Raw genomic sequence first — 16347 nt, forward strand, 5'->3', positions numbered from 1 at the left:
AAGAAATGAGGAAAATGGCTTAAAATATGTGAGTATTTTGAAGTCAGGGCTCAGATTTACAGCATGATTTTATTAATTTGTGGTTTGAATGGGAAAATTGTTGTTCTAAAGGTCCGAGTGTTTGGTCCGAGTGTTTGGCAGCCTTTTAAAGTCGTTGAGGTTTTTTTGTGTTGTTCTAACAGGTCTACGCTGACTACGAGAGCGACCCTCTACTGAGACAGGGCATCGAGTTCTGCTGCCGCCAGTTCTACATCCTCCACCGTAAACCCTTCATCCTGCAGCTGTTTGCCAGCGTGGCTCCGCTGCTGGAATTCACAGTAGGTCCACAAACTCCAACTTATGGCTGTTTTTAGTCTTTCTGCCCAATTGTGCTTCAGATTTGGAGCTGTGGGCAGTGTTTTTTAAGGGGGAGGTAGCAGGTCAAGAAGGGTTGGGGATCATCTGAAAGCTGGGAACCTGAAGATTAATGTGTGATGCAGCTCAGCACTGTGTTTCAAGTTTTTCTAAGCATGAATCTATGATAAAAATACATTAACGAAGTCCATTTCCATGCTAAATTTACAGCAATTTCTGGGTTGATACCATTTGTTCAACACATTTGGTGCTGAGTTTTCCCATTTTTAAAATCTAGATCTAGAAAAGATATAAATGGTGAAAACCTGTCCAGGATATTACATTAATGTACAAACCTTTGGAACACCATTGAAAAGTCCAAGTTGTTTTCAAAAAAGTATTATTATTAGATTATTTTGAGATTTCTGCATTTTCTGCGAGCACTTCTGTTCTGTAAACTGTCCAGAAACCCCCTTATTGTCAATATAAAACTGTAGCAATAAAACTACACATCCGGTGAATGCTCTAGGTTTGTGGTTTCATGAGGCTTTGATTATCCTAGAGGCCACAAGAGGTCATTTTTATAGTGAGGACAAGTTTGAAAAAAATGCTCTCAAACCACAAGAGTCCCAGTTTTCCAGTTATACCCAATTTATGCAACTCTGAGACTGTTTATGGACCTCAGTATGCAGAAGTGTTCAAATAACCCATTTTAATGCATGGGAAAAACTGTGTTTTTTTATTTTTTTATCTATGTTGTCAGCATAAAGTAGGCACGTACGTATTTAAAGAGGATAACTTACCCATCAAGCCCATTTTTATTCAGATATTTTAGGTCAGAGGTCAGTTTTTCCCCTTAAAAATAAAAACATAAGATAAATTTCGGAGCATTATTTCACCCTCTTCCGGACAAAAAAAATAAGGGATTATGTCTTCTAGTTTCTAGATGTCTGCAGCCTTTTGCTGCAACCTCCCAAAGAAAAAAATGAGCCAAAAAGTTGGATTTTAAAGAGGTTTAGGTGCATTTCTGCCACCTTAATTCACACATTCATTAATCGCCTTTTCGTCTTCATATTTCTGGATGCCTGAAGTTCTCCGTCTCTATCTTCCTTCCAGACCAGCACCAGTACCGGTCTGTCTAAAGGAGTGTCGGCTCAGTGTCTGTTTGACCTGCTGGTGTCTCTAGAGGGGGAGACCCAGGACGCCCTGGATGCTCTGGAGCTGGTGAAGGCTGAGAAACCTCTCCGCTCTCTAGGTAAACTGACACTTTTACCTGTGTATCGTGCCCTACAAAGTCTAACTGCAGTAGCTAGCAAAGGGTAAAACTGGGAAAAACTGCTTTAAAGTTTTTTAACGTGTTATAACTGGCCAGCCAAATAGGTTATAGGTAGGTAAGTGACACGACAATTATTTCTACATGTATTGATGATGTAATTTTTATGCTCAAAAATCAAGACAATTTCTTTGACCTTTGACCCCAAAAATGTAGTTACTGCATTGCTGTAAAAGGTTCTAAAAGTAATGATGATAAACAGAGTGCAATAACTATAATAGTCTTCTTTCAGCTTTTATTTTTATTTTTCAGTGAATAAACATTTTCAGATTGATTTTATTTATGGAAATCTTCTGCTAATACTGTTTCACGGTACTGTTTTTTTACCGTACAGATTTTTGTTACGGTAACGAGGACTTGGCCTTCTCCATCAGCGAGGCCATCAAGCTGTGTGTCACCGTGGTGGCCTACGCCCCCGAATCCTTCAGGAGGTAATGAAACACTGAGTTCATTTACTCAAGTACTGTACTTAAGTACAATTTCGAGATACTTGTACTTTACTTGAGTATTTCTATTTAATGTAACTTTATATTTGTAATCCACTACATTTTGAGGCAAATACTGTACTTTTTACTCCACTACATTTAGCTGACATACAAATATTATCAATTAAAAGTGATTAGACATTTGTTTTTTGAATGATACTTCATATTATAAGGGAGTGAAAATGAGCCCTATCTTTACAAAATGAAAACACTGCATCAATACAAATAATGCAATAATATATTGAGAATATATAAAACAATCAGAGTGCGGCCATTCTGCATAATGAGTACTTTTACTTTTGATAATTTAACCCTTGTGTAGTCCTCCAGTTGACTATACAGCCATGGTCCTCAGGGGTTTTCACGACTGCCTCCACAGTGAACAAACAAACAGAAACTAGGACATCAGACAAACATCAGGTTTTAGGACACGTAGAAAAAAAATTATTACCAACTTTTTTTTCACCTTTTAACTCATGACCAAAAAATTGATATATAATTTTTTCATTAGTATTGGTCAATTTTAGTCAAATTTACAAAATTAAGCCTCATTTCAAGAGACTTATGTTTTGAACACAATGTACATTTTCAGATGACAGAAAAAACAAATCACACCCAAAAAGGACCCCGTGACAGTACACTGGTTTTAGGACATGTAGAAAAAAATGATTGGCAACTTTTTTTTTCACCTTTTACGGCACGTGCCAGAAAATTGCTGAAAATTTCAAGCAATTCTATGAAAGTTAACCCTAATATTAATCGTATTTTGAAAATGACCACAGGAGGGTTATGTACATTTTGATCCTTTTGTATTTTTATTTCAGTAAGTTTTGAATGCAGGACTTTTACTTGTATTGCAGTAATTTCACACTGTTGTATTAAATGGTAAATGGACCTGCACTTATATATCCCTTTTCTAGTCGCTTTGCGACCACTCAAAGCGCTTTACACTACAGACTGCCCTCATTTACCACCATTCACACACATTCATACTGGTGGCAGAGGCTCCCCTAAACGGTGCCACCTGCCACCATTGGGAATTCATTCTCACACCGATGAACGCAGCATCAGGAGCAATTTGGGCGTCAATACTTCGACATGTAGGCTGCCATGGTCAGGGATCGAACCACCAACCCTCCGATCGGTGGGCAAACCGCTCTACCGACTGAGCCACAGCCGCCCCATATATTATGCCATAATAGTATATATTTATTAGTACTTTTACTGAAGTAAGGGATCTGAATCCTTTTCTCACCACCGCTCCAGTCTCCAGATGCTGATGGTGCTGGAGGCCCTGGTCCCCTGCCACCTCCAGAAGCTGAAGAGCAACACGGTTACCATGGAGTCGGCCTCGGCTGCCAGGGACGAGATCGCAGCCATCGCCGCTCTGGCCACGTCCCTGCAGGCCCTCCTCTACAGCTCCGAGACCCTCACCAGGTCTGAAAACGTCTGACAACTAGTTTTTTGTGTCTTTTTAGCTGCTTATAACTTAATCCTCACCTCCTCCACAGGCCCATGACCGCCCCCCAGATGTCCCGCTGTGATCAGGGCCATAAGGGAGGAACTACAGCTAACCACGCCATGTCAGGAGGGGTCAACACCAGGTCAGGACTACAACCAAACATTTTTTTTTTTTTTTAAACTTAAATTTTATTTGAATTTTTGCAGCTTTTACAGACATATATATATATATATATATATATATATATATATAAATTCACATTTAGCCTGCTGTTTTTTATTTGCGATCTGCTTAATACAGCATTAAAGTATATGCATCAGGTTTAATGTGTTTCAATTATATGGTTAAACCAGGGGTCGGCAACCCAAAAAAAAAAATATACAGTTATGGAGCCGCAAACTTTATTATGAGCCTTACAATGAAAATGAAACAGCCTATTGAGTCTAAATTACCCTACCAACAATACTAATAAGTCATTATGAACATTTATAAGCATGATTTTGTCAGAATGCGGCCAGGACCCAAAAGCAAATAAAAGGCTGAACACCGAAGAAATATCTCAGGAGATTTAGAATCGAAGGGAAACTAAAAACTAGACATGATGTTGGCAAAATTTAGAGCTTAAGATGCCAAGCCGTAGACTTCCTTAAACTATGGTGGACATTTTAGTTGACTAAAATGTAAAAAATAGCATAAAATGTAATGCCGTATATAAGCAACACATTTTTATAATTGAAGACTCCAACTTGCTTTAAGCCTACACCAACAATCAATGCATCCATCCATCCATCCATCCATCCATTCTCATCCGCTTATCTAGGGCCGGGTCGCGGGGGCAGCAGGATGAGCAGGGCATTCCAGGCGCCCCTCTATGTAAAGAAATATGAAAGAAATTTCATTTGGTATCATTTTTTGGTCACAGCCACAGGTTGCCGACCCCTGGGTTAAACAAAAGTAACACAAACAAACAATAAGTAATTAAATAATAAACTGTTTAAATGGAAATAAATACAATTAAATTAAGTGAAATAAAATAAAATAAAGATAACATGACTTTTATTGCATTAATATGGTCATGGCAGGTCTCCATCTGTTAACAAATCTATCTTTTTGAAGCCTCAAGGAGTAAGTTATTTGTTCCATGTGAAGATTTCCCACCTTCTCAATCCACATATTGTATGGTGGAGGGTTTTAACCATTTAACAGTGATACATTTAAGAGATGAAATCAGTAATATTTGTAAAATATGTTTTTTTTCCCCCTTCCAGTTATGTAATTTGGTATTAGTCCAAACATTACCATCTTGGATCTTTATTAAAACTTTTCTGGAATACTTTACCATGTGCATCAAAAACCTCTTCCCAGATTTTTTTCAGTTTAGGGCATGTCCAAAATATATGAATATGGTTACCAATGTGTGTCCCACAACTTCCCCAGCATTTGCAAATGTTTGACAGGCAGTAAGAATTGCAGAAAAAAAAATATTTCCAAAGCCGCCATTCCAGCTGTTGATATGTTATTTTAAATAATATAAAACATGTTTATCTCATTGCAATGTTTTGTTAACAGAGCCTGAAAATGTATTTTATTTGTTTTGGTTGTAGTTTATTTGTTTGTGTTTTATTTACCTTGAATATTTAAATATTTCTTTTCCACATTTCAATTCAATCCATCCATTTTCCTCTGCTTATCAGGGGCCGGGTCGCGGGGACAGCAGGCTAAGCAGGGCATTCCATTCCATTCCCTCTCCACAGCCAAATTAGCCAAAACTAAATCGATGCAACGATACTATCGTTTATCGTGATAGTTTCTGGGAAAATATATCGTCCTAAAAAATGTTCTTGTGTCAGTCCCAGAATAAACATTGTTTGTTCGCATGTGTTCAGAGACAACCTCCACCTGTTGGAGGAGGGCCAGGGGATGCCAAGGGAGGAGCTGGACGAGCGTATCGCCAGGGAGGAGTTCCGACGGCCCCGGGAGTCCCTCTTAAACATCTGTACAGAGTTTTACAAGCACTGCGGGCCGCGACTCAAAATCCTGCAGAACGTGGCCGGTGAGCCGCGCGTCACGGCCCTGGAGCTGCTGGACATCAAGTCACACATGAGGTGATGAGATTTATGCTGGGCTTACACCAAAAGATTTCCCCAGTCCCAGACTAAAAACTGAAAGTCTTTAGTAAATCTAGCTTATAGCTAAATTCTAGATAACACAATCACCAACCAATAGATGAGCGGGGGGAAGGTCCCCGGTTCCAGACCGGCCAGTAAAACCACTTCCACAGGAAAAAGGAACATCATAATAATGCTAGTAAGCTCAGAACTAAATAAAAATATAGTGATGTCATATATTTAGATTTTTGGGGCTGCTGTTTCTTAGTAAAGAGAGCAGTAAAGAGACCCAGTTAAAATGTATAAATAATTAAATAGCCTACATAAATAAGTAATAGATAATGGATGATTAATGTATGATTAACTAAATGAAAGTTGATAGAGCTGATAAATATCATTAGTTTATTAAACACATTAGAATTAAATAGGACATAAATGTATATCATGAATTAATTTCTAAATGTTCCTTTCCTTTATTCTTCCTTATATCTATTTTTACTGTAAAACAGTAACATTTCGTGTCAGAAAAACAGAAACCCTTTTTCAGCTTTGTGAGGGGCACATTTCATCAATGAAAGAAATCAATCACAGTGATCTCAGTGATTACTGGGGGCCATTTCTTTACACCTTTTTATTTACAGACTTTTCTTTTACATTTGCTTTTATGGTTTTGGTTATATGACACAAAAAGGTTTTTGTTCTTGATATTTTTATTTATTATTGATTTCTGTGAACCCAATTGCTGGATTTTATATCTGCATATCATCTTTTGCTGTCTAATTTATTGAATGTGCAAGCTCTATTTTCTGGTACAACTAAAGGTATATGTGTTTGGACAAATATAATGATAACAACAAAAATACCTCAAAAAAGTTTAATTTAAGAGACATTTTCCATGTTTTTCTGGATAATAACCAAAATCATTATTATTTTAAGTGTTCATTAAAAAAAAAAAAAGAACAAGAAATTTAAGAAAAAGGGTGGTCTAATAATTTCTAATTAATTTTCCATGACTGGTATAAAACAATCTGAGTGTGGTCATACAAGCACTTTTACTTTTGATGCTGATACTTTTAAGGGATCCTAATACTTTTTCCCCAACACTTGATTGTCATTGCACAGGGTAGTACAACGAAATTTGCCATCAACCCGTCCAAAACGTATAAAAAACACAAACAATATGACAGAGGTGAACAGGACAGGAAGACAGAGGTGAAAAGAGAGAAATACAGCACAACATGATGGGTAGTGATAGTCCACTGAAGCTGTGTGTTGTCTCCAGGCTGGCGGAGATCGCCCACGCCCTGCTGAAGCTGGCGCCCTACGACACCCTGACCATGGAGAGCCGAGGGCTGCGGCGCTACATCATGGAGATGCTGCCCATCACCGATTGGTCGTCGGAGGCCGTCCGGCCCGCCCTCATCCTCATCCTCAAGAGGCTGGACCGCATGTTCAACAAGATCCACAAGATGCCTACGCTCAGGTGCGCTCGCCCACAGGCATTATGCACCAGGTCTGTTGAATACAATCCCTCTTTTTCTCTGTCTCCCTGTGAGTGTATCGTGCTGTGCCGTCGCCGTGGTGTGTACAGTAGATAGACGGCTTCTTGGCACTGTCCTCTGTAGCGCTGCCTTCGTGGTGCTGTACCGTAAGTGCTGCTGTGACGTGTTTCTGTGCAGGTGCGCAAGGTGTGCAAGAGGAGTTCGATGCATACATGGGTGTGTGAGGATGTGACGATGGATCAGCGGCAGTGGTCTCTCTCAGCCAGCAGCCAGTCTTGTGTCATGAAAGATGATGCATGAAGTGACAAAATAATGCGTTGTTTAATTATTTAATTCAGGGGTTTTCAACCTTTTTTCAGTGATGGGGCAACCCTAACCAAAGCATTTTTGGTTGAAAAATAAAAAGACTTAAAAACAGAGTGCTGTGCCATCAGTGTCTGATTTATTAAACTTTGGAACTGTTAACACATACAAAATTTGAAACATTTGAAAAAAAAACCCTATTTTAAATGTTAATAAGCCATGACTTAATTTATTAGAAATATTTCTCATCACTAAAATGTAGCGATTCAAACTAATGTAGTATAAACACTGACAATATATTTAAAGCTATAAAATGAACCATAAATGTGCAAAACTTGTAAGTATGTCAATATGAAATTTAAAAGTGAGTTTTTGATCTAACCAGACACCCAGATATTTGTATTGTGAAACCCTTTCAATTCTGTGACCTGTTAAAGTGGCTAAAAATAGCCTATGAAATAAAATAGGCCAATCTTTTTCTGAAATAAATACATTTATATGAGGAAAGAATAACGAACATTACAAAATAACTAAATATGACAAACCCTAGTAAAGGCAGCATGTATATAGAAAGAAATTTTAAAAAAGAACTATATCGATATACGCAATATGGTCTAATTCTATATCACATTTAAAAACATATTGATTTATATCGATATATTGCCCAGCCATACTCTGGGTACTTTCCCAAATATGTATAAGGAATTACAGAATAAATGAATAAAGAAGTCTGTTCACCTCCTTCCATGACACCAGACTGAGTCCTGCTGGCTCAGAGGGAACACTGGTCCCTCCAGGATCTGTTGCTGCAGTGTTAAGCTGGCTATGTTTGTGAGCTTCGCAATATGTGTTGTCAGTCCGGCTTTAGATACAGTCATGAAGGTGATGGTTATACGGCTACCAATGTCTCTCTGATGGATTTCTTCTCTGCTTTAAGTAGGTTTTCATATTGATCTCATGCCACATTCAAGTCATCCCAGAAGATTCTCTTTTAATTTCCCTTTTATCCCACATGACACGAATGTGGCATTTGCGTTTTTCATCTATTTTTAAATTCATAAAAAATGTGCTTTTATCTGGGTGCGGGGTGGTGTTGTATGGGTGGGTGTTCTCCAGGAGACAGGTGGAGTGGGAGGCGGCCAGCAACCTGATCGAGGGGATCTGCCTGACCCTGCAGCGACAGCCAATCATCTCCTTCCTCCCACACCTTCGCTCGCTGATCAACGTCTGTGTGAACTTGGTATGGAAACACACACACGCACAAATCATTTTATATCTTTTTTTGAGTATTGGCATTTTGTGGCATTTTGTGTGTTGCAAGGTTCACGAAAACTAACAAAATATTACATACATTTTGTCAAAAAACACAGAAATGTCTGCATGAAAAACTGCTATAAAACTGTCAATATTAATTTTACACTTCAGTCAAAACAAGCAACCAAGGTTATTATAGTTAACGAAAACCAACGAAATAACGAAAACTAGAATTGAAAAAACATTTTCGTTAACTAAAATAAAAATAAAAACTAGTTTTTTTAAACAAAACGATAACTAACTAAAACTAACAAAAATTATAGTGAAAATGTCTTTCGTTTTCATCTTTGTCAACTTTTTCATTAATAATCCAGTGTTTCGATGGCCCCAGTTTACACGTGGACGCTTGCGGGTAAAAACAACAAAATATAGAAAGCATTTTCTTTATTTTCTGAGCCCACTAGATGGCACTCTATGTTCAACAAAGGACTAAAAGCACAATTATCTACTATTGCTTGAGCATTTTTCTTTAGACCAAGAGCACCATCTAGTGTGTTACGCTCAGTCTAGGGAGCCGAACCTAACATAAATAACCCACACCCAAACACGGTGTAAGTTTAGAGAAATACAGGTTTATTTACAACAACAAAAATGTGCAATTATATACAGTGAATTGGTGCGGTATCTACAAGTGATGAAGCGTGGCTTCAGGGTGAGCCCAAGCCTTAAATAACAAACAAAACACCGATCTATACTCAAGGGTCCGAAACTTTCTAATCCCTACTGAAAAGAAAAAGAAACAAAAATACAAGTACTGATCCTAACTCCCTAACCTAAATCAAAAACAGGAGAAAACAGTATTAAAGAAAAAGGCAGCTCACCCCTACTGCTTCCTTAAACACAGACACTCTTGCTCTGGTTTACCCAGAGCACACGCACACTCACAAACACTCTAGGGCCAACAAACACACTCTAACAATTTCAACACCAATCTTTCACAGTATAATTTTCCAATCTCAAACTAGGTAGATGCGTAAGTGATAGCACATCAACCCGTCCTCTGGCGTCACCGGTTTTTGCAGCCCCCGCCTTTGATAATGGCCAATCACTCGCTGCCACGCCAGGGATGCGGAGCCAATGAGGCGCGGGAGCCACACAATCTTTGGATGAGGACAGGATCACTCACTCTGCATGAAAGATTAACACACATGCACCTTCAGTGCAAATGAGATGACGGCAGCAGCCGTAACAAGTGGGCTCAGAAAATAGAGAAAATGCTTCATGAGGCTTCATTGGCACATCACTACTCATTAGGGCTAAGATGGATAAACCAAAGGAAATAAAAGCAAAATTTATTATGACCTCTTTGAATCTGGCACCCAACAAATACCTCATTACGAAAAAACTAAAACTAATAAAAACAAAACTAAAACAAAGCATTTTCAAAAACTAAACTAAAACTCTAAAACAAAAAACAACTCTAACCCTAACAACTCTAAAAAAAAATTAAAACTGTATTTAGAAACAAAAATTCACAACAAAACTAAAAGTAATGAAAAATCCAAAACTATTATAACCTTGGTGTGTTGTCAGGTGATGGGAGTCGTTGGTCCCTCCAGTGTGGCGGACGGGCTTCCTCTTCTCCACCTCAGCCCCTACCTGTCCCCCCCGCTGCCCTTCAGTACTGCAGTGGTCCGACTGGTCGCCCTGCAGATCCAGGTAGGCCTCAGTTTAACCTCTGGTCACAATAAGCAACACTAATAATGCATTGTCTCATGTTCGTTTTCTCCCATTTTTTGTCCCGTCCTAGGCCTTGAAGGAGGACTTTCCTCTCAGCCATGTGATCTCACCTTTCACCAATCAGGAGAGGCGAGAGGGGATGCTGCTCAACCTGCTCATTCCCTTTGTGCTCACTGTGGGCTCCGGAAGCAAAGGTAAAAGCTTTTTCATCATCAAGAATCAAGAAGCCTTTATTGTCATTGCACAATAACAGTTGTACTAGTTACAACAAAATTTGCCATCAACCCGTCCAAACGTATAAAACACACAAACAATATGACAGAGGTGAACAGGACAGGAAGATAGAGATGTGGCAGCAATTTTCTGCCACTCATCTTGTTGATACGAATACGAATACGAAAACTTTATTATCCACTGAGTGGAAATTCCTCTTTGGTTTCACCATAGACATGTCTCAAAACAAACAGAATAAATAGTAAAACAATAAAGAAAAACATTTCAAGGATAGAGAAATATAAAATAGCCTACAGCAATAACTGTACTTCACACAGCACCCATTCAAGTACAAAATTTCATAAAAGCACACCACAGTACAAATCAAGTTTACAAATGTAGGTCTAAGACCTGCCTTATTCAGAGAACCTGCTTTGCATGGAAACCCTCAGCAAAGGAAACGACAGAAGTAAACAGGGTAAATATCTACCGCATTCTGGTCTTATTTATAGCGTTGACAGCTTCTGGGATAAAGGACTTTTTGTACAGGTTCTTCCTTGCCATGGGTAGCCTATACCGCTTCCCCGAAGGTAAAAGCTCAAATTCGCTGTACATGGGATGAGAGGAGTCATTAATTATCTTCTCAGCTTTACTTCTAATTAATTCATCATAAAGACAGCTCAAATGTTTCTGTGGCTTCCCTAAAATCTTAGAGGCCATGTTCACTATTCTCTGCAGTTTGTTTCTTCATGTCCATGCTGGTCTGCAGATTGATCCAGCCGCTTTTCCAGGGCCGTCAGTCGCTCCTTGATTTGATCCAGGGTGCGGTTTGTGACCACAGTCTGAGTTCCGACAGGTCTGCCCAACGTATCAATCATCACAGGCTTTGGACAGCTATCACCGTTTTCTTTGTATCTCGATAAACCAGAGCAATGCCTAATCATATCAGCAAAAGCCCTGTTATCAAGGTTCCGAATAGATAGAGATCCTCGATGTCCTCCACGGAGAAAGCTGCCAGGCACATGACACGTCACCTCTCCATCATGTAGCTGCAAATGTCCCGTCAGGGCAGGAAGGTTCCCCCGAACCCCGGCTTCACGTCAAGAAGATTGTGTGAAATCCATGATTTTTTAGTTTTGAGAGCAGTGTAGAGAGTCTTCCAAAGTAAGACAGAAGACAAGACGAGACAAGAGGAGCGAAAAAGGAAAAAACACAGAGGGAGAGAGGAAAAAAAGTGTGACCGCCTCCTTCAGAGAGCCAGAGAAAGACTTAGTGCCATAAATGGACACCACCTTGCCCAACATTGTGTCCCTGATTGCAAAAACTTATAACAAAAATTGTAAATCCATTTGTACATATGTTTTCCTCTTGCAGATAGCCCCCACCTGGAGCAGCCTGAGATCTTCCTGCTCCTCCAGACGGTCATCAACATCCTCCTGCCTCCTCGGATCATCTCCACCTCCCGCACCAAGAACTTCATGCTGGACGCTTCCCCGGCTCACTGCTCCACCCCGGGCGACACGGGGAAGGATCTGCGCCGAGAGGGACTGGCAGAGTCTACCAGCCAGGCTGCATATCTGGGTATGAAGGAGAAGTTAGAGCATTTTATCACCTTTCCTACAATTCTACAATGTCATTTGGCAGACGCTTTTATCCAAAGCGACGTACAAATGAGAGTTAATACAACACAAGGAAGGATGAAGGCGAGAAAGATAGCAAGAGTAAGTGCCGTGGGTTCAGTTTGAGTCCATTAGGACACAAGTGCAAGATGCAAGAGCGGTCAGTGCGATACTTGTCGTAGTCGTCAGTGGAGATCAACTCTTTACTGAACACCTTCACTCTTGGTCTTCAGTCTATTCTTAAAGATTGAGAAGGACTCAGCGGAACGGATGGAGTTTGGCAGTTCATTCCACCACTGGGGCACTACAGAGGAGAAGAGTCTAGTTCCTCTTGCAACCCTCTTACCCTCTTCCCTCCGTCCCTCCCCCTGCAGCTCTGAAGGTGGTGCTGGTTTGCTTCGAGCGCTCGTTGGGGAACCAGTGGTATCGGCTCAGCCTGCAGGTGAAAGAGATGGCTCTAAGGAAGGTGGGCGGCTTGGCCTTCTGGGACTTCATCGACTTCATTGTCCGAACCCGTATCCCTATCTTTGTCCTGCTGAGACCCTTCATACAGTGCAAGGTAAAGAGTCTTTCCATCATTCGTTTGTCTAGTTACGCGCTCACAATGTTCATCTTCTTGACTTGTCCATGTATCTTCTCGTGTCGGTCCAGTTGTTGACGCAGCCTGCAGACTCCCAGGAGGAGATTACAGCACGTCACCACATCGCCGACCAGCTGGAGCGACGGTTCATCCCGCGACCTCTCTGCAAGAGCTCCCTCTTCGCAGAGTTCAACAACGAACTCAAGATCCTCAAGGAGGCTGTGCACAGCGGCTCCGGTCTGACATTTTTTCAGAAATCTTTGGAAATCTGTTTTGTTTCATGTTCTGAAATACGAGATGATTAACTTAACTTTTTGCCCCTACCGCCAGCTTACCAGGGCAAGACGTCCATCAGCACAGTGGGCACCTCAACATCAGCATACCGCCTCAGTTTGGCCACAATGTCGCGCTCCAACACGGGCACCGGCACCGTTTGGGAGCAGGACAGTCAACCGTCACGGCAACCCTCCCAAGACACGCTCAGCCGCACGGACGAGGACGACGAAGAGAGTCAGAGATGTTCTATTTTCTTTCACATCTGACATTTGTGGAAATTCAGAGTGAACTCATTGCCCTCCAACCTTCTCCCTGCAGATGACTCCATGAGTATCCCCAGTGTGGTGAGCGAGCATGAAGCCTTTTTACCCAGGATGATCGCACAGCGCCGCTTCTCCAGCCACGCCACCGGCTCGGCGGCCTCGCAGCCCGAGGCTCCCCGCACCACCATGCTGCCCAGCCACAGGTAGCATTGCCAACACGCAAACAAGCACAACTTTTAACTTTTCAGAATCAGAATCAGAAGCCTTTATTGTCATTGCACAGGGTAGTACAACGAAATGTGCCATCAAATTATTCCTAAACATTTCATCCAAATGGCTATAATTTAATGGTTTGATTCTGCAAACTGTCTTTTTAATTTAGAATTTCCTGTATACAGGATGTCCTGCTGTCGGGTATAAAGGACAGAGTTGAAGTATTTCTGTTGCCTTCGAGAAATGTTAATGTCCGATTCAAATCTTGCCTGCAATATGTAGAAATAATACCTTTCATATCCCACAACCACAGCCATTTTTTCTGTGTATATCTCTGTTGATTTCTAATGTTTTTGTTCAACAGTAGAGCAGCATTGTGACGTAGCTCAGACTCTCGGTAAGAATGTGTGTTGTGGTCAGAGCCCTGGCATCCCGGCCCGCTCTCCGGGCTCTTGGGTGGTGTTGGATCAGGACTACACTCCCTAAACTCCCGTTCTCCCCCCCCCCGCCCCCCTTTTTACAGTGAACCCAATGTGCTAGATGAGTCCCAGGGCCTTCTGCAGGAGGGTAACCTCTCTAGGTACAGTGGCCCTCTCTCTGTGTGTGTCCCGTTGGTGCGTTCTTGCATCTGTCCGCCAGTGGGAGGGGCATCGCCTCGGGACGGCCTCCTCTATTGGCCGCCTCGCCGTTGATCACTCATCCACATCCAATCAAATCGCCTCGGCCCGCCACACCTCCCTCACCCCCCCACTTACCTGTCTCTATCTCTTTCTGTGTGGGTCCAGTGTACCTTGTCTCTGTCCCTTCACCCTCCCCACTTCCTTTGAGCTCCACACTGACCCTCATCTTCTCAGCTCATCTGCTGTGCTATCCTAACCAGGCCCCCCTACCCCTTAAACAAACTAAAGAGGGCCCCCTCAGCCCCGGGGCCAGGGAGCTCTGCCTCTGTTTCTCCTCTGTGGGTCTTTACAGTTGATGTGCCATCACTATAGTCAGCCTCTCTCCCATTGGTGCCATGGTGTTTCATACTGTTTACGTGTCTATCAGGCTTCTCGCTGATCAAATTGGGCGTCCTACTCTGGATACCAATCTGTAGGGGCAAGGGGGAACTGGGGTGGCAACCACAACACAAGGACTTTTGTTCTTTTCTTTGTCCACAATCCGTGTATTATTCATTATTTCCATTTTCAATTGGCAATCAAAAATCAAATAATGAAAAACTGACTGGTTGGTTTATTTGTTTTTTATTGTAACATAAACAACTGAAAAATGCTTGTTTTTTTCATATTTCAATCTTAGGCTCAGATCAAAAATACGAAATGGAAAAACAGGCACAAGGACTGAATTCAATTTTTTTATATTTAATTGGTCGGGTTTACGTGACTCGGAAGTTTGACTGCGGTCAAGTCACGTCTTCTCCGTAGTCAAATCAGCCATCACTAACCCTAACCCATATTGTGATATTTACGGTAAATTCATGTAAACTGCTCCAAGCGAGCTGACATGAAGGATAAACACTTTACTGTCATTCTTTCTCACATTTTTCCCAGTATAAAATTCTTACCTGCAGAGAGGAGATGAAGTATTAATTTGACCACGTGAAATAATCAAATTGCATCACGCCGAAAATGTATTCGTTGTGACGACGTGCGGTTTTCAGTTTTCAGAATAAAGTGTTACACAACCAGGCCCAAATACCAGACAATATGGAAAGCCTTTGGATATAGACTGTATAATAAAATATTATATTCTGTTTCCAGTCGCTAATTTCACTTCAGGTTCATTCTAGAGGACCTCAGGTATCTTCTCACAAACTTACAGGACTTTTCACTGTGGAATATCAGTTTAAAATGCTTAACTGTACAATAAATATTCAAGTACTGTACAGTAAATATTCAAGTGCATTTTATTATGAATTTCAAATACATTTTCGGTGTGATACAATTTTATTTTTTAACATGGTTAATTTGGTAAAAGTTTTATACTGAAAAAAGTGAGAAAGAATGACAGTAAAGTGTTTATCCTTCATGTCAGCTCACTTGGAGCAGTTTCAATTACTTTACCATTAATATCAAAATACGGGTCACTACATTATATATTATTATTATTATTATTATTATTATTATTATGTAGGGACGGCTGGTTTGACTATGGTGAAGTGAATGACGGCTCACTTGACCACAGTCAAACTTCCGGGTCACGTAAGCCCGACCAATTAAATATTAAAATCAACTTCAGTCCTGGTGCCCATTTTTCCATTTTGTATTTTGAGCCCAATATTGTGTTATAATGAAAAACAAATAACAAAATAACCAGTCAATTTTTCATTTTTTGATTCTTGATTGCCAATTGAAAATGGAAAGAACGAATGATACACGGATTGTCCACTTTTGTCCAATTTTGCTTTTGATAAATCTGATCTAGCCGTTATTTTATGGCTGAACGACAAAATAATTCACACTTTTAAAAATAATTTAATGCACGAAAGGGGGGAAAAATCAGTTTGTTTTGTGAGCGTTGCTACTCCAGCCCCTACTATCCCTTGTTGTGTTTTTCAGTGTATGAATCATGGCAGCACTATTTTCTGCACTGTGATTGGCTGTCTTGTAACATACTGTGTGTGTCGTTGTAGTGAGTGGATGGGTAGAATAGCAGCAACATGT

The 16347-nt window shown here is 40.7% G+C and overlaps 1 protein-coding gene across 1 annotated transcript in view; it reads left to right on the top strand.

The window, feature by feature from the left end:
- The window catches only part of LOC131962615 (protein unc-80 homolog), a 94986-nt gene that overhangs the window by 74566 nt on the left and 4073 nt on the right, over positions 1 to 16347 (top strand). The window contains exons 45-60 of the mRNA XM_059327560.1: positions 183 to 317; positions 1450 to 1588; positions 2001 to 2097; positions 3418 to 3588; positions 3663 to 3755; positions 5500 to 5718; positions 7004 to 7204; positions 8643 to 8766; positions 10374 to 10499; positions 10591 to 10714; positions 12108 to 12314; positions 12727 to 12911; positions 13004 to 13169; positions 13263 to 13442; positions 13527 to 13674; positions 14208 to 14264. Coding sequence (XP_059183543.1) covers positions 183 to 317; positions 1450 to 1588; positions 2001 to 2097; positions 3418 to 3588; positions 3663 to 3755; positions 5500 to 5718; positions 7004 to 7204; positions 8643 to 8766; positions 10374 to 10499; positions 10591 to 10714; positions 12108 to 12314; positions 12727 to 12911; positions 13004 to 13169; positions 13263 to 13442; positions 13527 to 13674; positions 14208 to 14264 — 2372 coding nt within the window. The remainder of the gene's footprint in view (positions 1 to 182; positions 318 to 1449; positions 1589 to 2000; positions 2098 to 3417; positions 3589 to 3662; positions 3756 to 5499; positions 5719 to 7003; positions 7205 to 8642; positions 8767 to 10373; positions 10500 to 10590; positions 10715 to 12107; positions 12315 to 12726; positions 12912 to 13003; positions 13170 to 13262; positions 13443 to 13526; positions 13675 to 14207; positions 14265 to 16347) is intronic.

The sequence above is a fragment of the Centropristis striata genome, chromosome 24, assembly GCF_030273125.1.
Source record: "Centropristis striata isolate RG_2023a ecotype Rhode Island chromosome 24, C.striata_1.0, whole genome shotgun sequence".
Lineage (NCBI taxonomy): Eukaryota > Metazoa > Chordata > Actinopteri > Perciformes > Serranidae > Centropristis > Centropristis striata.